The sequence below is a fragment of the Pelobates fuscus genome, chromosome 11 (assembly GCF_036172605.1).
Source record: "Pelobates fuscus isolate aPelFus1 chromosome 11, aPelFus1.pri, whole genome shotgun sequence".
NCBI lineage: Eukaryota > Metazoa > Chordata > Amphibia > Anura > Pelobatidae > Pelobates > Pelobates fuscus.
The window spans coordinates 128,977,122-128,998,998 of record NC_086327.1 but is presented as its reverse complement, the minus strand read 5'-3'; the positions used below and the strand labels follow the sequence as shown (position 1 = coordinate 128,998,998).

Below are 21,877 nucleotides of genomic sequence, written 5' to 3'. Positions count from 1 at the left end.
TTCTTGTGCTTTTGGGTCAATAGTGGTGCCTATCTTGGAAATCTTGCATGGAAACCTTCTGCGTTTAGTATGCAGTTTACAATGCTCACTGAAACCTCATACTGTTTTTTGCAAGCTGCCTTCTCAGAAACCTGGTTGCAACCATCAATTGCTTTCTTTATCTGCCCTATCCATGCAGTGTAACCACTGCTCCTATAACATTGAACTTGCGAACTATGCTTTCAACGGTGTCTCTAGGAACATTCAGTGCCTCCGCTATCTTTTTTTTATCCTTTTCCTTGTTTAAGAAGGGTGATGATCTCTCCTCTTAACTTTGTGGACCATTCTTTTGACTTAGCCATATTTCTAACATGCAGTCAAATGTGACACTCAACAAACCACTAGCCCACGGGTAGGTAGCTTTTCAGAAGTTCTGTGCCAAAACGTTATCTAAAAATCCTTCAGTGTGCTGAACCTATTTTGTTATTTTTTAAATTGAGGTGTGTATGTTGCTGCATTCTTGTTGTGCTGTTTATGTTTTCTGCTGTTGCTATGTAACTTTGTATTAGTGTGTATGAGGGCTGTTAAATTTTATATATTCATGAGTACTATGTGGTCTTGTGTATGATACCTACGAATGTGGGTTGCGTATGGGTGTTGCTTGTGGAACTGTGTGGATATGTCACTTTGTGTGTTTGCTGGTGTGAGTACATGTGGGTTTACTTGTGGTAATGCATGTGAGAGACTGCTTCTGGACTTGTGTGCATCTATGTATAATGTCAGTGGTGTTTTGTTTGTGGGAACTGTGTAGGCTGTATTATTTGTATGAGGGGGAAGCTTATTCTGCATCTCTGTGTATATATAGCAATAGCAGTGTGGGTGGCATCCCTGAGGTCCAGTGGAGATCAGGGTGGCCAGGTAGAAGTTATCAGAGATCACTTCCTCTAAGCGCTGCAATGCGTAAATTAAAGGAATGTCCCTCGCCATCTGCAATCACCGCTCGGTTTGCACTAGCAGATACCTGAAGACCCAATGTGACTCTTGGTAGGCGACAGGCCAGAGCCTGTTTGTCTCTGGCAGTCTTAATTAATTGAATCAGGTGTGCTTGAGACAACACCTGTTTGGCATATTTGTGCTGTTGTGAGAGATTCTATTCTGGGGTTAAATACTTTTTAGATTGGAGAAGTCATTAGAAGTTGCGTTTTCAGTTGAATTTGGGGAAATCACTTCAAGCATTTGTTGTGTTAAGCTATTTCAATTTCTTTTGTTTGAATTGTTCATTGCAAACAGCTGAAAGTCTGTAAATGTTGACAATAAACCTGATTTTTAATGGTGGTTACATATTTTTTTATTACAACTGTATATAGAGGCATACATTATTTATAATGTGCTATATTAAAACACAAATGTACCCAAGCGTGCCAGGGGCAGGATTGTATTATGGTGTGTTATACAGAAGCAGAGACTTACCAGATGTCACTATATTTATAATACAAAGATTCTTCATATTTTGATTGATATATTGAAGTTAGAAACAGAGAAAGCCAGTGACTAGGTCAACCAGCCTTTTAGTGTGTCAGGGGGATCCTTAAAGGGGGTACATACGTGAGAAAAGACAATATATACAGAAAGGTAGACCTAGGGAGAGAAGAGGAAACTCCTCATCCCTCCACTAAGTCGACCCAATAGGAAGCCCCTCCCTTTGGTAATGCTGCAAAATAAAACTTAACCTTTATTGTAATTAATCAATAAAAAAATAATGCAAACACAAACAAAAAATAAAGAATAAAAAGAAGATGAAAAAATAATAATGAGGAGTGCCACAAAAATCACTGTGGGTGTGGACAATAATCAATAATATATATGGTCCTATTAAAGACACCCCCAGCTAGAAGTCCAGCAAAAAAGCTCAATGGCTAAATAAGGTAAGCTATAGGGAGGAGAGAAAGGGAGGGGAGAGAGTAAATCAAATAATGGGATAAAGAATCCTAATGTACTTTGTAACACAGGTGGTGACAAATTGTATCAAGTGCACATAGACACTAAATTACACTTGGATCCCTGTGAAATGGGATACTGAACTAAATCATGTTTCCACCAAGATGCACTTAATATGTATTAGCAAAGCTGTCCAAGCTAAGAATACAACTTGAACCTCCAAAGTCCCTCTCTCGAGAAATTGAAGTTAGTCACAGCATCTGGATCACTTAAAGTGTAACCACAAACTGCTGCATTTTGGATGGGATAAAGTAACATTTATACAGTGTGCTGTATGCACATATCAAAATGCACATTAACCCACAAACTAAATGGGCTTATTGAGTCTATGCTTCTAGAAGTTCATCTTTCGTACTAGTGAGAGGCTCATTAATCACTAATGTAGTCAAAATATGAAATTTGGCCACCATCAGCTAAACACACCCAGATTATTCTTGGATTTGGAAACATGAAGAGAGATGGGACAGATACCAGACCTTACGTTAATTTGGGAGCTCACTAACGAGTGTCACACTTACTCTTCATCTCTCAGATGCTCCTCATCCTCTTGGATTTGCAGGTGGTTCTTCACCGGGGCCAAATTCTCAGTTTTGGTGTTGTAATTTCGAAAGCAAACATTCAGCTTCTCATCAAATTCATTGACGAGATCCTCCATGGACTTAAAGCTAATTATCTCGGAGCTGAAGTTTTCCAACTCGGAGAGGGAGGCATCCTCCAGGTGTCTATTAGAGGATATATAAATATTCCGAGATTTGTCTTCTCGTTCTTCAGAGTAAGAACGAACATCCTCAAACTCCTCGTCCAGGCATACCAGCGGTGCCTCCATCTCTGAGCTCCTCGGGGGTGGAGACACGCAGTATTGTATGATTTTCAGCTTGTCTGTCAAGAAACAAAGTAACCACACATTATTTACATTGTTCTTATACCTGAGCATCAGAGAAAAAACACAAAAGACCAAAATTCCCCAGAGGCAGAAATACTGAATACCGGGACTGTGAACATTGCAGGAAGGAATACGGGGTCTGACTATACTGCGGGCAGGAATACCGGGACTGTTTATACTAAAGGCAGAAATACTGGCACTGTGTATACTGCAGGCAGGAATACCGGGACTGTGTATACTGCAGGCAGGAATACCGGGATTGAGTATGCTGCAGGCAGGAATACGGGTCTGTGTATACTGCAGGCAGGAATACCGGGATTGAGAATACTGCAGGCAGGAATACCGGGACTGTGTACTGAAGGCAGAAATACTGGCACTGTGTATACAGAGGCAGGGATGCCCAGACTGTGTATACTGCAGGCAGGAATACCGGGACTGAGTATACTGCAGGCAGGAATACCGGGTCTGTGTATACTGCAGGCAGGAATACCAGGACTGTGTGCTAGATGTATATCATTCACACTAGTATTGATCGTTAAATGTAAACCTTCACTTCCCAGTATTTGTAATGTATTTTCTTATCTTGTTTTTTCAACAAATATGATCTGTGAGGTGTGAAAAATAGAATCAAATATATAAATTTCAAATCTCTTTATCCTGTAATTGGGTGCCTCTATCTTAGCTCCCTGTCAATCATTATTATAAGCTCCGCCATTTACACCTGACAGCACAGAGAGAGGTTTCTGTTTACTAGAGCAGTATGTGCCCTGGACTAGATAGTCATGTCAATTGCTAAATTTAGAATACAGTTTAAAAAATAAATAAATAATTTATTTGAGTATGACTTAAAAAATAATTAAAACAAATTCTAAGTTATGTTTTCGTCTATGAGGTAATTTCTAGAAAAAGTGAATGAACTCCGATAGACTAATTATTAAAGTGAACATAATAAATACTAACAAAGTAAAAATATCCACTAACTAGTAGCAGCTCCAGGACCATAATCATAGTACACTATAATGAATGCATTTAAGTTAAAGGATCACTATATGGTCAGGAACACAAACATGTATTCCTGACCCTATAGGGTTAAAACCACCATCTAGCCACCCGGTCCCCCTCATGCCTCCCTAAATCTAGTAAAATCTTACTTGTATTCAAGTCTGGAGATGCTTGCTTTGTCACTGTTTCCTTTTGACCTGCCCACTGCCTGCTGACATCATCAGAAGTGGTAGCCTGATCCAATCACAATGCTTCCCCATAAGATTGGCTGAGACTGTCAATGAGACAGATCAGTGGCAGAGCCAGCACAATTCAAACACAGCCCTGGCCAATCAGCATCTCCTCATAGAGATGAATTGAATCAATGCATCTCTATGAGGACAGTTCAGTGTCTGTATGCAGAGGGAGGAGATACTGAATGTTTGGATACATTTTAGGCAGCCATGATCCAGTAAGGATCTCTAATAGCCATCTGAGGAGTGGCCAGTGAAGTTATCACTAGGCTGTAATGTAAACACTGCATTTTCTCTCAAAAGACAGTGTTTATAGCAAAAAGCCTTAAGGTAATGAGTCTACTCACCAGAACAAATGCAATACGCTGTAGTTGTTCTGGTGTCTATAGTGTTTGTTTAACTTTATCTCTCCAAAAAGAATTCACATGTGTTACTAAATTCCATCTCACCCACATTTTTTTTAAACAAACAGAGGGAATTATTAGTCTGGACATACATTTTTTCATTACAGTCGGATTTTTGATGGATTCTATTACCATCAACGTGGTTGGAGGGGATGTATTTTTCTTGAATCCAGCTATACAAATTGTAATGGATCACCTGGCACCCCTACTAGGTACCTCCGTTGAAGGATGCTCCTAGCGTTTCCTGAGGACTCCAAGCACTGCAGCAGACACCATAACCACCGTAGACTCCTCCAGAGAGCAAAACAGGAACCAGCGCTTACAAGAGCTTAGCAGGGATTTAGCAAGGGAATATGCAAAGCATATTCCCCCAATAAGAGACGGCACTAGAAATTGAGGGTAAAGTAGAACTCAGGTTTAATGACATACACTCTGCTTTTATGCAATTCTCCCCTGCAAGGGAGACGCCCACATACAATTATACATTATCCAATCACACAATGCTTACATCCCCCAGATTCCCTCCCCTTAGCCTGAGAGATAACCCAATAATACGTACAATTTAAACATACTTTTTACCCAACTTTCATAACTCTAAAACCATACATCCAATATTAATAACAGTTACATATTATTAATCAGCACATTCCAAATACAAACATACCCAAAAATCATTCGAATCCGTTCAGCCGTTCGGGAGATAGGTATAAGTCACTTTTGACCGACCGCAGGCACATTTTCATGCCCAAAACAGTTCCATGGATTTGGGCTGTGCGGTCGGTCTATTTTACATTGAGAAAACGATTAAGTCCCATTTGAACGAGCGTTCGAATCTTCGAACGGGTTTTAGTCTCCAGCCGCGGTGTCGAAGAAGGTACGGGTCAGCGGTGTTCGTGCAATTGGGCAGCCGCAAACAGTTCCATAGATTTGGCTGCACACACCGCTGACCGCGGTCGAATAAGTTAAAATGGCCGCTGCCACGTGTTCGTTTGTCGAATGGCGGCCACTTCGACGACTTCGGCACTTCTACGACTTCGGCACTTCGACTGCATTCGAAGTGCCAGTTTAAAAGTTGTAATACTGCTCCCAAGTATTTAAAGGGCCAGGAACAGCATACAAAAATCCATTGTGCCCAAATACACTTCTTAAAGTGTTAATACACCCCAGGGCCATAGTTGCAGGGCAGGAGGCTAGCAACCAGGCTTTTCCAGTTCACAGTGGCGAGGTTGGTTCCGTCACACAAATGTTAGCTATTATAACAATATGAAGAGATATACGTATATTTGGACCTTAAAGATCCTTTGGTAGCATACCTAATATATAACATTCCTGCAGTAGGGAATATTTATAAGGTAATCATTTTAATGAGATTTCAATCTCGGTCATGGCTCCCAGCACGGGCGCATACACACCCTATCGGTGTGGTCACACTATTAACAGTTCAGAATACTTACCCACATTACGGAGGAACACAGCTTGATTCACTAATACTGCAGCCCCCGGCGAGTGTGACGGACTAAGGGATGCCGGCCGCTGTATTCCTGCAAAAGTATATAGCCCTGTATCTGACTGTGTTAAAAGTGACACGAACATACATTCTGTAGTCACAAGATCTATTTTGTCCAATTATAAACTTTTTAGGGTTATTTAACCCCTTAAGGACACATGACATGTGTGACATGTCATGATTCCCTTTTGTTCCAGAAGTTTGGTCCTTAAGGGGTTAAACCTCCAACTGCTTTATATCAGTGCCCTGTCGTGCAAGTTATCTGAGAGTGTATTCTTCTTTCTTCTGGTATTTGATCTCGACTTGTTCCAGACTACCTCTAATTCTGGTATCCTTGACCTCGTGGCTTATGCATCTGTCAATGGCCCTGATCTTGGCTTGTTACTTACTATTCTTTTTACATTAAATCCGGCCACTCTAAGGCCCGGTAATACGTTTATCTATTTTAGTATTTTCTCGGTTTTACTTAATTCTGTGTGTTGGGTCATAGTATTATCCTAACATTAACCAAAATTGTACTAAAACTGGGCAAGCCCAAAATATATGAAAAATTGTGGCTTCCCGCATCTCCAATATAAAGTAGACAAGCCAGGATAGATTTTAGAAATACGTCGGGAACTAAATTATATCCCAATAAAAGTTTTTGACTAGACTTCCAATTATTTAAATCCTTGAAACTACTTTCTTCTGTACTAATTCTTTAGACCAGACTGACATACGGATATTTCACTTGTGTCATAATACAGTTTAACCCCTTAAGGACACATGACATGTGTGACATGTCATGATTCCCTTTTATTCCAGAAGTTTGGTCCTTAAGGGGTTACATTTTTATAAGATACTAATAACAACCCTGGTGCTGTGCCTCCCATTAAGCACATCCTACCCAAGGAAGAAAGTGAATTAACATCATAGCTTTAAATATTGTGAGACATGCGAATATACTTTACCCTAAGATATATAAATAATTCCCTAGAGGGAAAATTGTATTTACAGTATTCCTTAATTGAAAGAAAGACTTTAGAATATATATAAAGACAGATAAGGAATACCTGGTAACATTGACATTTTCAAAACAGTTCGACAACACAGCCACAACACCGCCATTAATGACCACAATACAAATGTATAATGCATTTTTGATAATAATTTTAAATGGATTGCTTTAAGTAAAGAATGTGTATTTTCGGTAAGTTGAACTCCTAAATGGGTGATATTGTCTTATTTCCAATCAAACTGATTATATTTTGTTTAATGTAACAATAATTTCTTCATAAGGGATATTTAGTAAAGCTTGTGTTTTACTTTTGTTATTTTTATAAGATACCTGTCCAAAAAGTGTTAAAGAAGGTATAAGAGATGGGAGAGATGAAGATGGATTTTCATAAATAAGAAAATGTCATCTGCAAATAATGCAATTTCATGCAGACCAACCTTCTTAACTAGTGATCAGTTGTGCTAAAGGTTCAAGAGTGAATATGAATATAAGTGGTGATAATGGACATCTCTAACGTGTGCCATTAGATATACTGAAGGTATCATAAAAAAAATAATAATAATTCAGCAGTTTAGCCTGTGGAGCTGTGTAAAGAACCCTAATGGCTTTGGTAAATCATGTAGGAAATACAAAATTGCTGTAGTGTAGTCTTTATATAATTCCACTGTAAACATTCAAGAAGTTTTCAGAAGCTGAAGCAATAAATAAATCAGGCAATTTTGGGATCTGAGTCCGTTGTAAAAGGTCAAGACCTTTGTAATATTATTATTATATTATCTGATTGTCTGGCAGGAACAAAAACCTGTTTGATCCACTGGACTTAATGACTGTAACAATGGACATAAAACGATTTGCAGGCATTTTAGTGTAATGTTGTATCTACATTAAGTAGTGAAATAGGATGAAGATTTTGACATATATTAGGAGGTTTACCTGAGGCAAAGTAATGATATTTACCAAAAAAAATTCTGGAGGCATAGAACCCATGGATTGAATCCCTTTAAAAAAAGTTGTTAAATGATTTATTAACTATCTGGACCGGGAGCTTTTTGATATCAACCTCACTACCTCTTCTTCAGATATTGAGATTGTAAGGGACTTCACCTGCTCTGAAGATATAGAAGGAAGTGATATCCTGATTAAAAAACTGTCAATGAACTGTGTTGTGGGTTGGCTTTGCACTGGATCATCTTTAAGGTTATACACTGATCAGCCACAACATTAAAACAACCTGTCTAATATTGTGTAGGTCTCTTTCGTGCTACCAAAACAGCTGTGATACATTGAGGCATGGACTCTCTGAACATGACCTGTGGTATCTGGCACCAAGACATTAGCAGCAGATCCTTTAAGTCCTGGAATTGTGGCTTCCATGTTTCGAATTTGTTGTTCCAGCACACCCCACAGATGCTCAATCAGATTGAGATCTTGGGAATTAGGAGGCAAAGGCACCTTGAATTCTCGGTCATGTCCTTCAAACCATTCCTGAACAATTTATGCAGTATTGCAGAGTGCATTATCTTTTGCTGAAAGAGGTCACAGCCATCAGTAAACACGATTGCTATGAAGGGATGTACATGGTCTGAAACAATCTCTTGGTAGGTGGTATATGTCAAAGAAACATCCATACCAATGCCAGATCCTAAGGCTTCCCAGCAGAACATTGTCCAGAGAATAACACTGTATCTGCTGGCCTGCCTTCTTCCAATAGTGCATTCAGGTACCATCTCTTCCCCAGGTAAACAACGCACACGCACCTGGCCATCTACCTGACCTAAAAGAATATATGGTTAATCAGACTAGACAATCTTCTTCCACTGCTCCATGGTCCCGTTCTGATGCTCACCTCCTCATTGAAAGTGAAGTCGGCAGTGGACCAGGGACATCATGTCATCGGTCTGCGATTATGCAGCATGTGTCAGCTTATAAGAACCATTCAGCCCATCTTGTCTGGCCAATTTTCTAAATACTTTAATCAGCCCCTGGCCTTATCTAATATTTAGGATATCCTTATATCTATCCCATACATTTTTTTAAAACTTCCTCACTGTGTTAACATCTACCACTTTAGCTGGAAGGCTATTCCATGCATGCACTACCATCTCAGTAAAATAATACTTCCTAATATTATTTTTAAACCTTTCCCCCTATAATTTAAGACTATGTCCACTTGTTGTGGTAGTTTTTCTACTTTTGAATATACTCTTTTCTTTTTCTGTGTTGGTTCCTTTTACATATTTAAATGTTTCTATTATATCCTCTTTTTTGTCTTTCCTCCAAGCTACATATGTTAAGATCCTTTAACCTTTCCTGGCAGGTTTTACCCTGGAATCCATGAACCAGTTTAGTAGCCCTTCTCCGAACTCTCCCCAAATATTAATATCCTTCTGGAGTTGCAGTCTCCAGTACTGCGTACAATACTCCAAGTGAGGTCTCACCAGTGTTCTGTACAATGGCATGAGCACTTCTCTCTTTCTACTGCTAATACCTCTCCCTACACAACCAAGCATTCTGCTCTATTACATTGTCTGCCTACCTTTAGGTCATCTGAAAAAAATCCCTAAATCCCCTAAATCCCTTTCCTCAGATGTTGAGGTTAGGACTGTACCAAATATTCTATACGTTGACCTTGGGTTTTTACACCCAAAATGCATTATCTTGCACTTTTCTACATTAAAGGACCACTCTAGTGCCAGGAAAACATACTCGTTTTCCTGGCACTAGAGTGCCCTGAGGGTGCCCCCACCCTCAGGGACCCCCTCCCGCCCGGCTCTGGAAAGGGGAAAGGGGTAAAAACTTACCTTTTTCCAGCGGTGGGCGGAGAGCTCTCCTCCTCCGATCCTCCTCTTCTCCTCCCCGTCGGCTGAATGCGCACGCGCGGCAAGAGCTGCGCGCGCATTCAGCCGATCACATAGGAAAGCATTCATAATGCTTTCCTATGGACGCTTGCGTGCTCTCACTGTGAAAATCACAGTGAGAATCACGCAAGCGCCTCTAGCGGCTGTCAGTGAGACAGCCACTAGAGGAAATAGGGGAAGGCTTAACCCATTCACAAACACAGCAGTTTCTCTGAAACTGCTATGTTTATGAAAAAATGGGTTAACCCTAGAAGGACCTGGCACCCAGACCACTTCATTAAGCTGAAGTGGTCTAGGTGCCTAGAGTGGTCCTTTAAGTGTCAGTTGCCATAGCTCTGACCATTTTTCTAGTTTACCTAAATCATTTGTCATTGGCTTATCCCTCCTGAAACATCAACCCTGTTGCAAATCTTTGTATCGTCAGCAAAAAATACATACCTTACCATCAAGACCTTCTGCAATATTACTAAAAAAAAAATATTAAAAAGAATGGGTCCAAGTACAGATCCTGGAGGTACTCCACTGATAACAGGACCATGCTTTGAATATACTCCATTTATTACAATCCTCTGTTGCCTGTCCATCAGCCACTGCCTAACCCATTCAACAATATTGGAATCCAAACTTAAAGATTGCAGTTTATTGATAAGCCTTATATGTGCAACAGTGTCAAAAGCCTTACTGAAATATAGGTAAGCAATGTCTACTGTACCACCCTGATCTATTATTTTAGTTACCCAATCAAAAAAACCAATAAGATTAGTTTGGCATGATCTCCCTGAAGTAAACCCATGTTGTCTCTGATCTTGAAATCCATGTGATTTTAGATGCTCAACAATTCTGTTCTTTAACATGGTTTCCATCACCTTCCCCACTACTGAAGTAAGGCTTGCTGGCCTATAGTTGCCCAATTCCTCCCTATTACATTCCTTGTATCAGTGCATAACGAATTATAATAATGAGCCAAACCATTAACACTGCTAGAAGGATTGAAAATGTTTGTCCCAGGTGATGTAATTACAGGTGAAATCATAGTTTGAAGAAACTTGGATTTCAATCTAGAATCTAATCATTTTCATGCCCTATTACCCGGAGTATAAAAAAGACAACCCATTTTTTAAATATGAAAATAAGTATGTTGTACTTGGAGAGACTGTAGCTCTTTCTTGATACTTTACATTTTGGCAGAGGTATTATCTGTAGGGTTTTGTTTATGGTGTGCAGTGAGTGAGTCTAAGGTCTGGAGGAGCCACGGGCTGGGTCAATGTTGCCTTCGTCTTTTTAAGAGAACCAATTTTAATAAAATGTCCACTTAGTACCACTTTATGTGCCAACCATGTATTCCAGATAGAACTAGAGGAATGATCATTACAATAAAAATAAGATTATATAACCACACAGATATTTTCTTGAACTACAGTTTCAAACACTATGCGCCTTTTTTTAAATTTAGGTTTAATGCCAATAACTGTTGCAGCATGGCCTAACCAGATAATAGTATCATTGTGAACTTGTGTTACCTTCTGGCTTCTGTAAAGTCAAAGTGTCTACCAACCTAGAATAAGTCTGACATTGATAAAAAAAAATTTTTATGGCCACAGTGAAAGATAGAGATGCACAAAAAGACCTCAGGCTTTTGGAAGCCTATGGGTCCAATCAAACTGCCAATCGTCCGCCGGTCTATCTGGCAATATGTCGGAGAACAAATCCCGTCGGTAAGTAGGTAAATCTTGCTATGTGACTGTGACAAACTCCACTTCCTACGTGAGTTTTCCATGAACTCTTGGAGGAGCCTGCTTGCCAGCCTCCTGGCCGCAGACTATGGGCTCTGCAGGGAAACCTGTAAAAGACTATTTAACTGGCTTGGTTCGTGTGATTCCCCTATGCTGTTCGGGAACCAAACAGCCACATGAACTATGGACCACGAGGGAGCTTGTTAAGTCTAATGGATACATTGTAACAATCCTAACCACAGTGTTCTAATAGTTCGTCTTGGTGGACGCAAATTCATATGAACAACCACGAGGTGGCGTCCATCTTGTTCGCATGCACACAGGCAGCAGTGTTTGGTCGTCGAGTTCATGGAACTATTTTCGGACACTGAAACTCCCAAACACCGCTGGACTTCCATGATCGCCTGTGTTCGGTTTTATATAACTTAGAAGAACACTGTTCGGTGGTATTGTTCATCTGGATGAAGGGAACAAGCTCCACGGTATGGCAATAGATTCTGTTCGGTAGTTTGTTCTCTTATAAAACTACCGTACTTGACCGACCGCTACCACTTTCCCCCCTGGAACGGTTTTGGGCATAGGACTATGTGCACAGTCGGTCAAAATTATGACTTCCATGGAAATCTCAAACTCCTGAACCGATCTGGTTGATTTTTGGATATGTTGGTCACCCAGATCGGGGCTATCAGGGGATGTGGGGTTTTTATGTATTTTAAAGGTATTTTGGGGGGTTTTGTAATATTGTATGTATTTCTGTGCCTGGATATAATTGAGTTAGTTCAGTTCCTGGCTCAATTATCTCAATTATCTCTCAGGCACAGAGGAGGAGTTTGTGAATTGTAACTAGTCCCCTCTCAGGTTACAGGAGAGGGATTATCCTGTTTGTGTGGGAGTGTCAGGGGTTACCCCTTCATTAAGTCTAGGCTCATGTTTGGGGAATTGGAGAGCTCTAATCACTACTCTGCTGGAAACAGGAGAGCTATAATCACTGCAGCACTTGGGATTCGGGAGACTACTAACGGATATACTCAGCCGGAGTATAGTGGATCTGTTACAGTAACTGACTCAGGAATTCCTTGAATAATTAGAGTATAACGTTGGGACTGATCCTCCATGTTGGCCAACTTAGCCAGCAGGGAGTTATACTCTAGTTTGTGTTTTTTACCCACCACTTTATTGTGCGCGGAGTACCCAACACAATGAATCCACTCGATTCTCCATGTGATCAATGTAAGCCCCCCAACACAATCTTTCTGGATTGCAGTGTCTGCAGCATATCTGTGATTGCCTGTTCAGGGACTGAAGTTATATCATTTATTGCTTGAATTATCTGTGATGCTTATTCTGATGCTATATCAGAGGTTGGGAAGCAACGGCTGCAATCTTGTACAGGCCTGTCTTTATCATTCTTTGCTGAAATATTCCTGCAATGTTCATCCGAAGGTTTAATATGGTGATTAGGGCCTATAATTAATAATGACACTTGGCCCAACAACTATAAAAGTCACTTTTAATTAGTTGCTTTGTGACTGCTCACGAAGATAGCCGGGACATGCACCCAAAAAATCCTTTTTATTACCTGCCACAAACTACACTGAACAAAATTATAAACACAACACTTTTGTTTTTGCCCCATTATTCATGAGCTGAACTCAAAGATCTAAGACTTTTTCTACGTACATAAAATGCCTATTTCTCTCAAATATTGTTCACACATCTATCTAAAACTGTGTTAGTGAGCACTTCTCCTTTTCCAAGATAATCCATCAACCTCACAGGTGTGGCATATCAAGATGCTGATTAGACAGCATGATTATTGCACAGGTGTGCCTTAGGCTGGCCACAATAAAAGGCCACTCTAAAATGTGCAGTTTTACTGTATTGGGGGAGTCTGGAAACCAGTTCGTAACTGGTGTGACCACCATTTGCCTCACGCAATGCAACACATCTCCTTCACATAGAGTTGATCAGGTTGTTGATTGTGGCCTGTGGAATGTTGGTCCACTCCTCTTCAATGGCTGTGCAAAGTTGCTGGATATTGGCAGGACCTGGAACACGCTGTCATATACGCCGATCCAGAGCATCCCAAACATGCTTAATGAGTGACATATCCGGTGAGTATGCTGACCATGCAAGAGCTGGGATGTTTTCAACTTCCAGGAATTTTGTACAGATCCTTGCAACATGGGGCTGTGCATTTTCATGCTGCAACATGAGGTAATGGTCGTGGATGTATGGCACAACAATGGGCCTCAGGATCTCGTTACGGTATCTCTGTACATTCAAAATCCCATCAATAAAATGCACCTGTGTTCGTTGTCCATTACATACGCCTGCCCACACCATAACCCCACCATGGGCCATTCGATCCACAACGTTGACATCAGAAAAACCGCTCACCCACACAACGCCATACACTCTGTCTGCCATCTGCCCTATACAGTGAAAACCGGGATTCATCCATGAAGAGAACACCTCTCCAAAGTGCCAGACGCCATCGAATGTGAGCATTTGCCCACTCAAGTCGGGTCAAGACCCGAATGAGGACAACGAGCATGCAGATGAGCTTCCCTGAGACGGCTTCTGACTGTTTGTGCAGAAATTCTTTAGTTATGATTGTTGCAGCAGCTGTCCGGGTTGCTGGTGGGAGGTGAAGATGCTGGATGTGGAGGTCCTGGGCTGGTGTGGTTACACGTGGTCTGCGGTTGTGAGGCCGGTTGGATGTAACTACCAAATTCTCTGAAACGCCTTTGGAAATGGCTTATGGTAGAGAAATGAACATTTAATTCACAGGCCACAGCTCTGGTGGACATTCCTGCAGTCAGCATGCCAATTACATGGTCCCTCAAAACTTGCAACATCTGTGGCATTGTGCTGTGTGATAAAACCGCACATTTTATTGTGGCCAGCCTAAGGCGCATCTTGATATGCCACACCTGTGAGGTGGATGGATTATCTCGGCAAACGAGGAGTGCTCACTAACACAGATTTAAACAGATTTGTGAACAACATTTGAGAGATCTTAGATCTTTGAGTTCAGCTCATGAAAAATAGGGGCAAAACCAAAAGTGTTGTGTTTATAATTTTGTTCAGTGTATGTCTTACTCTTCTATATATTAACACTACTTCATTGCATGTTCAGTGCTGCCACTATTTCCATCCTTCTATTACCACACTCCTCACTATTGTGTGTCAGTTTGTGTGTTGTGCTACTGCACTCCTCCCTTGTGTCAGATTATGTGTTGCGTTACCTCATTTCAGTGTGTCAGTTTGTGTGTTGTGTTCATGCATTCCTCACTGTGGTTTGTCAGGCTGTGTTACTGCACTCCACACTATGCTGTGTAGGTGTGTGTGGTGTGTTACTGCACTCTACACAATGCTGTGTAGGTTTATGTGTTGTGTTACTGCACTCCACACTATGCTGTGTAAGTTTGTGTGTTGTGTTACTGCACTCTACAATGTGTTGAGTAGGTTTGTGTGTTGTGTTACTGCACTCCACACTACGCTGTGTAGGTTTATGTGTTGTGTTACTGCACTCCACACTATGCTGTGTAAGTTTGTGTGTTGTGTTACTGCACTCTACAATGTGTTGAGTAGGTTTGTGTGTTGTGTTACTGCACTCCACACTACGCTGTGTAGGTTTATGTGTTGTGTTACTGCACTCCACACTATGCTGTGTAGGTTTGTGTGTTGTGTTACTGCATTCCACACTATGCTGTGTATGTGTGTGTTGTGTTAGTGCACTCCACACTATGCTGTGCAGGTGTGTGTTGTGTTACTGCCCTACACACTATGCTGTGTAGGTGTCTGTGTTGTGTTACTGCACTTCACACTATGCTGTGTAGGTTTATGTGTTGTGTTACTGCACTCCACATTATACTGTGCAGGTAGGTGTGTGTTGTGTTACTGCCCTACACACTATGCTGTGTAGGTTTGTGTGTTGTGTTACTGCACTTCACACTATGCTGTGTAGGTGTGTGTGTCCGCCATTTGTCGTCAGTAAGGCATTCCTCTATTCAGATTCCTCAGTCTGTAAGTGAAGGAATATTATCTTGTGTCTGCAGCATGAAATGGCAGGATCGGCTGAGGATACCTGTCTGATCCTGTCCTGCTGACACAGAGAATTCTCTCCCCGTCTGAGCTCATACAGCAAGCCGCAGGGAGAACAACCACAAGAGTGATCCGGCAATTTTACAATCACTGACCAAAGAGCGATCCAATGATTTTACAATCACTGACCAAAGAGCGATCCAGTGATTTTACAATCACTGACCAAAGAGCGATCCAGTGATTTTACCATCACTGACCAAAGAGCGATCCGGTGATTTTACCATCACTGACCAAAGAGCGATCCAGTGCTTTTACAATCACTGACCAAAGAGCGATCCGGTGATTTTACAATCACTGACCAAAGAGCGATCCGGTGATTTTACAATCACTGACCAAAGAGCGATCCAATGATTTTACAATCACTGACCAAAGAGCGATCCAATGATTTTACAATCACTGACCAAAGAGCGATCCAATGATTTTACAATCACTGGCCAAAGAGCGATCCAATGATTTTACAATCACTGACCAAAGAGCGATCCAATGATTTTACAATCACTGACCAAAGAGCGATCCAGTGATTTTACAATCACTGACCAAAGAGCGATCCAGTGATTTTACAATCACTGACCAAAGAGCGATCCAATGATTTTACAATCACTGACCAAAGAGCGATCCAATGATTTTACAATCAAGAGCGATGCAGTAATTCTAAAACTATATAATGAGTAGTGACTGAACAGTGAGTAGAGGTGATGCACTGATTTTACGGATGCTGCAGTGCTGGGTCAAGTCAGAGCAGTCAATGCTGTGTCTAGTTGGTGCAGTTAGCGCTTGGTCAGGTCAGTGCAACCGGTGCTGGGTCAAGTTTCAGCAGCTGGTGTTTGGTACTATTTGTGCAGCCGGTGCTAGGTACTATTCGTGCAGCCGGTTCCAGGTACTATTTGTGCAGCCGGTTCCAGGTACTATTTGTGCAGCCGGTGCTAGGTACTATTTGTGTAGCCGGTGCTAGGTACTATTTGTGCAGCCGGTGCTAGGTACTATTCGTGCAGCCGGTTCCAGGTACTATTTGTGCAGCCGGTTCCAGGTACTATTTGTGCAGCCGGTGCTAGGTACTATTTGTGTAGCCGGTGCTAGGTACTATTTGTGTAGCCGGTGCTAGGTACTATTCGTGCAGCCGGTTCCAGGTACTATTTGTGCAGCCGGTGCTAGGTACTATTTGTGCAGCCGGTTCCAGGTACTATTTGTGCAGCCGGTTTTAGGTACTATTTGTGTAGCCGGTGCTAGGTACTATTTGTGCAGCCGGTGCTAGGTACTATTTGTGTAGCCGGTGCTAGGTACTATTTGTGCAGCCGGTTCTAGGTACTATTTGTGCAGCCGGTGCTAGGTACTATTTGTGCAGCCGGTGCTAGGTACTATTTGTGCAGCCGGTGCTAGGTACTATTTGTGTAGCCGGTGCTAGGTACTATTTGTGCAGCCGGTTCTAGGTACTATTTGTGCAGCCGGTGCTAGGTACTATTTGTGCAGCCGGTGCTAGGTACTATTTGTGCAGCCGGTGCTAGGTACTATTTGTGTAGCCGGTGCTAGGTACTATTTGTGTAGCCGGTGCTAGGTACTATTTGTGTAGCCGGTGCTTGGTACTATTTGTGCAGCCGGTGCTTGGTACTATTTGTGTAGCCGGTGCAAGGTACTATTTGTGTAGCCGGTGCTAGGTACTATTTGTGCAGCCGGTGCTAGGTACTATTTGTGTAGCCGGTGCTAGCTACTATTTGTGTAGCCGGTGCTAGCTACTATTTGTGCAGCCGGTGCTAGGTACTATTCGTGCAGCCGGTGCTAGGTACTATTCGTGCAGCCGGTTCCAGGTACTATTTGTGCAGCCGGTTTTAGGTACTATTTGTGCAGCCGGTGCTAGGTATTATTTGTGCAGCCGGTTCCAGGTACTATTTGTGCAGCCGGTTCCAGGTACTATTTGTGCAGCCGGTGCTAGGTACTATTTGTGTAGCCGGTGCTAGGTACTATTTGTGTAGCCGGTGCTAGGTACTATTTGTGCAGCCGGTGCTAGCTACTATTTGTGTAGCCGGTGCTAGCTACTATTTGTGCAGCCGGTGCTAGCTACTATTTGTGTAGCCGGTGCTAGGTACTATTTGTGCAGCCGGTTCTAGGTACTATTTGTGTAGCCGGTGCTTGGTACTATTTGTGCAGCCGGTGCTTGGTACTATTTGTGTAGCCGGTGCTAGGTACTATTTGTGTAGCCGGTGCTAGGTACTATTTGTGCAGCCGGTGCTAGGTACTATTTGTGTAGCCGGTGCTAGGTACTATTTGTGCAGCCGGTTCTAGGTACTATTTGTGCAGCCGGTGCTAGGTACTATTTGTGCAGCCGGTGCTAGGTACTATTTGTGCAGCCGGTGCTAGGTACTATTTGTGTAGCCGGTGCTAGGTACTATTTGTGTAGCCGGTGCTAGGTACTATTTGTGTAGCCGGTGCTTGGTACTATTTGTGCAGCCGGTGCTTGGTACTATTTGTGTAGCCGGTGCAAGGTACTATTTGTGTAGCCGGTGCTAGGTACTATTTGTGCAGCCGGTGCTAGGTACTATTTGTGTAGCCGGTGCTAGCTACTATTTGTGTAGCCGGTGCTAGCTACTATTTGTGCAGCCGGTGCTAGGTACTATTCGTGCAGCCGGTGCTAGGTACTATTCGTGCAGCCGGTTCCAGGTACTATTTGTGCAGCCGGTTTTAGGTACTATTTGTGCAGCCGGTGCTAGGTATTATTTGTGCAGCCGGTTCCAGGTACTATTTGTGCAGCCGGTTCCAGGTACTATTTGTGCAGCCGGTGCTAGGTACTATTTGTGTAGCCGGTGCTAGGTACTATTTGTGTAGCCGGTGCTAGGTACTATTTGTGCAGCCGGTGCTAGCTACTATTTGTGTAGCCGGTGCTAGCTACTATTTGTGCAGCCGGTGCTAGCTACTATTTGTGTAGCCGGTGCTAGGTACTATTTGTGCAGCCGGTTCTAGGTACTATTTGTGTAGCCGGTGCTTGGTACTATTTGTGCAGCCGGTGCTTGGTACTATTTGTGTAGCCGGTGCTAGGTACTATTTGTGTAGCCGGTGCTAGGTACTATTTGTGCAGCCGGTGCTAGGTACTATTTGTGCAGCCGGGTCTAGGTACTATTTGTGCAGCCGGTGCTAGGTACTATTTGTGTAGCCGGTGCTAGCTACTATTTGTGTAGCCGGTGCTAGCTACTATTTGTGCAGCCGGTGCTAGCTACTATTTGTGCAGCCGGTGCTAGGTACTATTCGTGCAGCCGGTGCTAGGTACTATTCGTGCAGCCGGTTCCAGGTACTATTTGTGCAGCCGGTTTTAGGTACTATTTGTGCAGCCGGTGCTAGGTACTATTTGTGTAGCCGGTGCTAGGTACTATTCGTGCAGCCGGTTCCAGGTACTATTTGTGCAGCCGGTTTTAGGTACTATTTGTGCAGCCGGTGCTAGGTACTATTTGTGCAGCCGGTTCCAGGTACTATTTGTGCAGCCGGTTCCAGGTACTATTTGTGCAGCCGGTTTTAGGTACTATTTGTGTAGCCGGTGCTAGGTACTATTTGTGCAGCCGGTGCTAGGTACTATTTGTGTAGCCGGTTTTAGGTACTATTTGTGTAGCCGGTGCTAGGTACTATTTGTGTAGCCGGTGCTAGGTACTATTTGTGCAGCCGGTGCTTGGTACTATTTGTGCAGCCGGTGCTTGGTACTATTTGTGTAGCCGGTGCTAGGTACTATTTGTGCAGCCGGTGCTAGGTACTATTTGTGCAGCCGGGTCTAGGTACTATTTGTGCAGCCGGTGCTAGGTACTATTTGTGTAGACGGTGCTAGCTACTATTTGTGTAGCCGGTGCTAGCTACTATTTGTGTAGCCGGTGCTAGCTACTATTTGTGCAGCCGGTGCTAGGTACTATTTGTGTAGCCGGTGCTAGGTACTATTTGTGCAGCCGGTGCTTGGTACTATTTGTGCAGCCGGTTCTAGGTACTATTTGTGTAGCCGGTGCTAGGTACTATTTGTGCAGCCGGTTCTAGGTACTATTTGTGCAGCCGGTTCTAGGTACTATTTGTGTAGCGGTTTTAGGTACTATTTGTGTAGCCGGTTCTAGGTACTATTTGTGCAGCCGGTTCTAAGTACTGTTTGTGTAGCCGGTTCTAGGTACTATTTGTGCAGCCGGTTCTAGGTACTATTTGTGTAGCCGGTTCTAGGTACTATTTGTGTAGCCGGTTCTAGGTACTATTTGTGCAGCCGGTTCTAGGTACTATTTGTGTAGCCGGTTCTAGGTACTATTTGTGCAGCCATGCTGGGAACTATTTGTGTAGCCGGTGCTTGGTACTATTTGTGTAGCCGGTGCTTGGTACTATTTGCGTAGCCGGTTCTAGGTACTATTTGTGTAGCCAGTGCTAGGTACTATTTGTGTAGCCGGTTCTAGGTACTATTTGTGTAGCCAGTGCTAGGTACTATTTGTGTAGCCTTGCTGGGTACTATTTGTGTAGCCTTGCTGGGTACTATTTGTGTAGCCAGTGTTTGGTACTATTTGTGCAGCCGGTTCCAGGTACTATTTCTGGCAGCCGGTTCCAGGTACTATTTGTGTAGCCGGTGCTAGGTACTATTTGTGTAGCCGGTTCCAGGTACTATTTCTGGCAGCCGGTTCCAGGTACTATTTGTGTAGCCGGTGTTTGGTACTATTTGTGCAGCCGGTTCCAGGTACTATTTCTGGCAGCCGGTTCCAGGTACTATTTGTGTAGCCGGTGCTAGGTACTATTTGTGTAGCCGGTTCTAGGTACTATTTGTGTAGCCTTGCTGGGTACTATTTGTGAAGCCGGTGTTTTTTACCATTTGTGCAGCCGATTCCAGGTACTATTTGTGCAGCCGGTTCTAGGTACCATTTGTGCAGCCGATTCCAGGTACTATTTGTGCAGCCGGTTCTAGGTACCATTTGTGCAGCCGATTCCAGGTACTATTTGTGTAGCCAGTGTTTATTGTTAGCGGTCTGATTCCTTTAACCCCTTAAGGACACATGACATGATTCCCTTTTGTTCCACAAGTTTGGTCCTTAAGGGGTCAAACAAGAGTCGTTACTAAATCATTATCCATAAGACCCAAGCATTACTGTCATTGTCCTTCATTCCTCTGCAGGTGACAACAATCCCATCTTAACATCCCCAGCTTGCTATCCCCCCTCCCCTTCCGCATCACAGAAACCCATCAATAAAATACATATTCACCTGCAGAGGGTCTCAGCTCCAGCACAATGGCAGATCAGGATGTGAACATCTTATTCCATGGATCTGTTCGGAGGAGATGCCGGATTTTAAGATCCCTTGGAAGGATATACAATGCAAAACAATCCCAGGGCCCCCATACAGCAAGAAGCCAGCCAAGCTGGAGAGACACACAGCTCTAAAGGCACAGCCCTGCCTCAACTACTCATGAATATTCATTGCCTCCAGGACTTGCTGACAAGAGAATGGAGAATGGTCCCTCCCAGCGTAGCAAACAGGAGGCAGCAACTGGCCAGCATCAACACGAACAGAGTCAGAGAGAAGGCAGGAACAGCAGCATTCTCTTACAACATGGAGCAAGGAGACAAGAGGGAGAGCACGGCTACAGAGAGGGGGAGAGAGCAAGGAGGGGGGGGAGAGGATGGGAGAAAAAGAGAGAACGAGGATGGTGAAGGCGGAGAGAGCAAGGAAGGGAAGAGAGGGAACGAGGATGAGAGAGAGAGACAGAGCAAGGATGGGGAGAGAGGGAACAAGGATGACAGAGAGAGACAGAGCAAGGATGGGGAGAGAGGGAACAAGGATGACAGAGAGAGACAGAGCAAGGATGGGGAGAGAGGGAACAAGGATGAGAGAGAGAGACAGAGCAAGGATGGGGAGAGAGGAAACAAGGATGAGAGAGAGAGCAAGGATGGGGAGAGAGGAAACAAGGATGAGAGAGAGAGCAAGGATGGGGAGAGAGGAAACAAGGATGAGAGAGAGAGCAAGGATGGGGGAGAGAGAACGAGATAGAGAGACAGAGCAAGGATGGGGGAGAGAGAGAATGAGAGAGAAAGAGAGACAAAGACAAAGCAAGGATGGGGAGAGAGAGAGAACGAAAGAGAGAGAGAGACCAAGGATGGGGAGAGAGAGAACGACAAGAGAGAGACAAAGCAAGAGAGAGAGAGAAAGAGAGAGAGAAAGAGAGAGAGAGAGCGACACAG

At 43.1% G+C, this 21,877-nt stretch overlaps 1 protein-coding gene across 4 annotated transcripts in view; it reads right to left on the bottom strand.

Annotated features, from left to right (window-relative positions):
* Positions 1 to 21,638, bottom strand: part of FEZ1 (fasciculation and elongation protein zeta 1) — a 49,038-nt gene extending 27,400 nt beyond the window's left edge. For 2 of the 4 annotated variants that reach the window (XM_063436755.1, XM_063436757.1), the window contains exons 1-2: positions 20,901 to 21,638; positions 2,496 to 2,856 (exon numbers count right to left, since the gene is read on the bottom strand). In XM_063436755.1, the coding sequence (XP_063292825.1) occupies positions 2,496 to 2,803 (308 nt within the window). In that variant the 5' untranslated portion in view covers positions 2,804 to 2,856; positions 20,901 to 21,638. The remainder of the gene's footprint in view (positions 1 to 2,495; positions 2,857 to 20,900) is intronic. The other 2 variants (XM_063436758.1, XM_063436756.1) reach the window with 2 other exon arrangements.
* Positions 21,639 to 21,877: the final 239 nt, after the last annotated feature.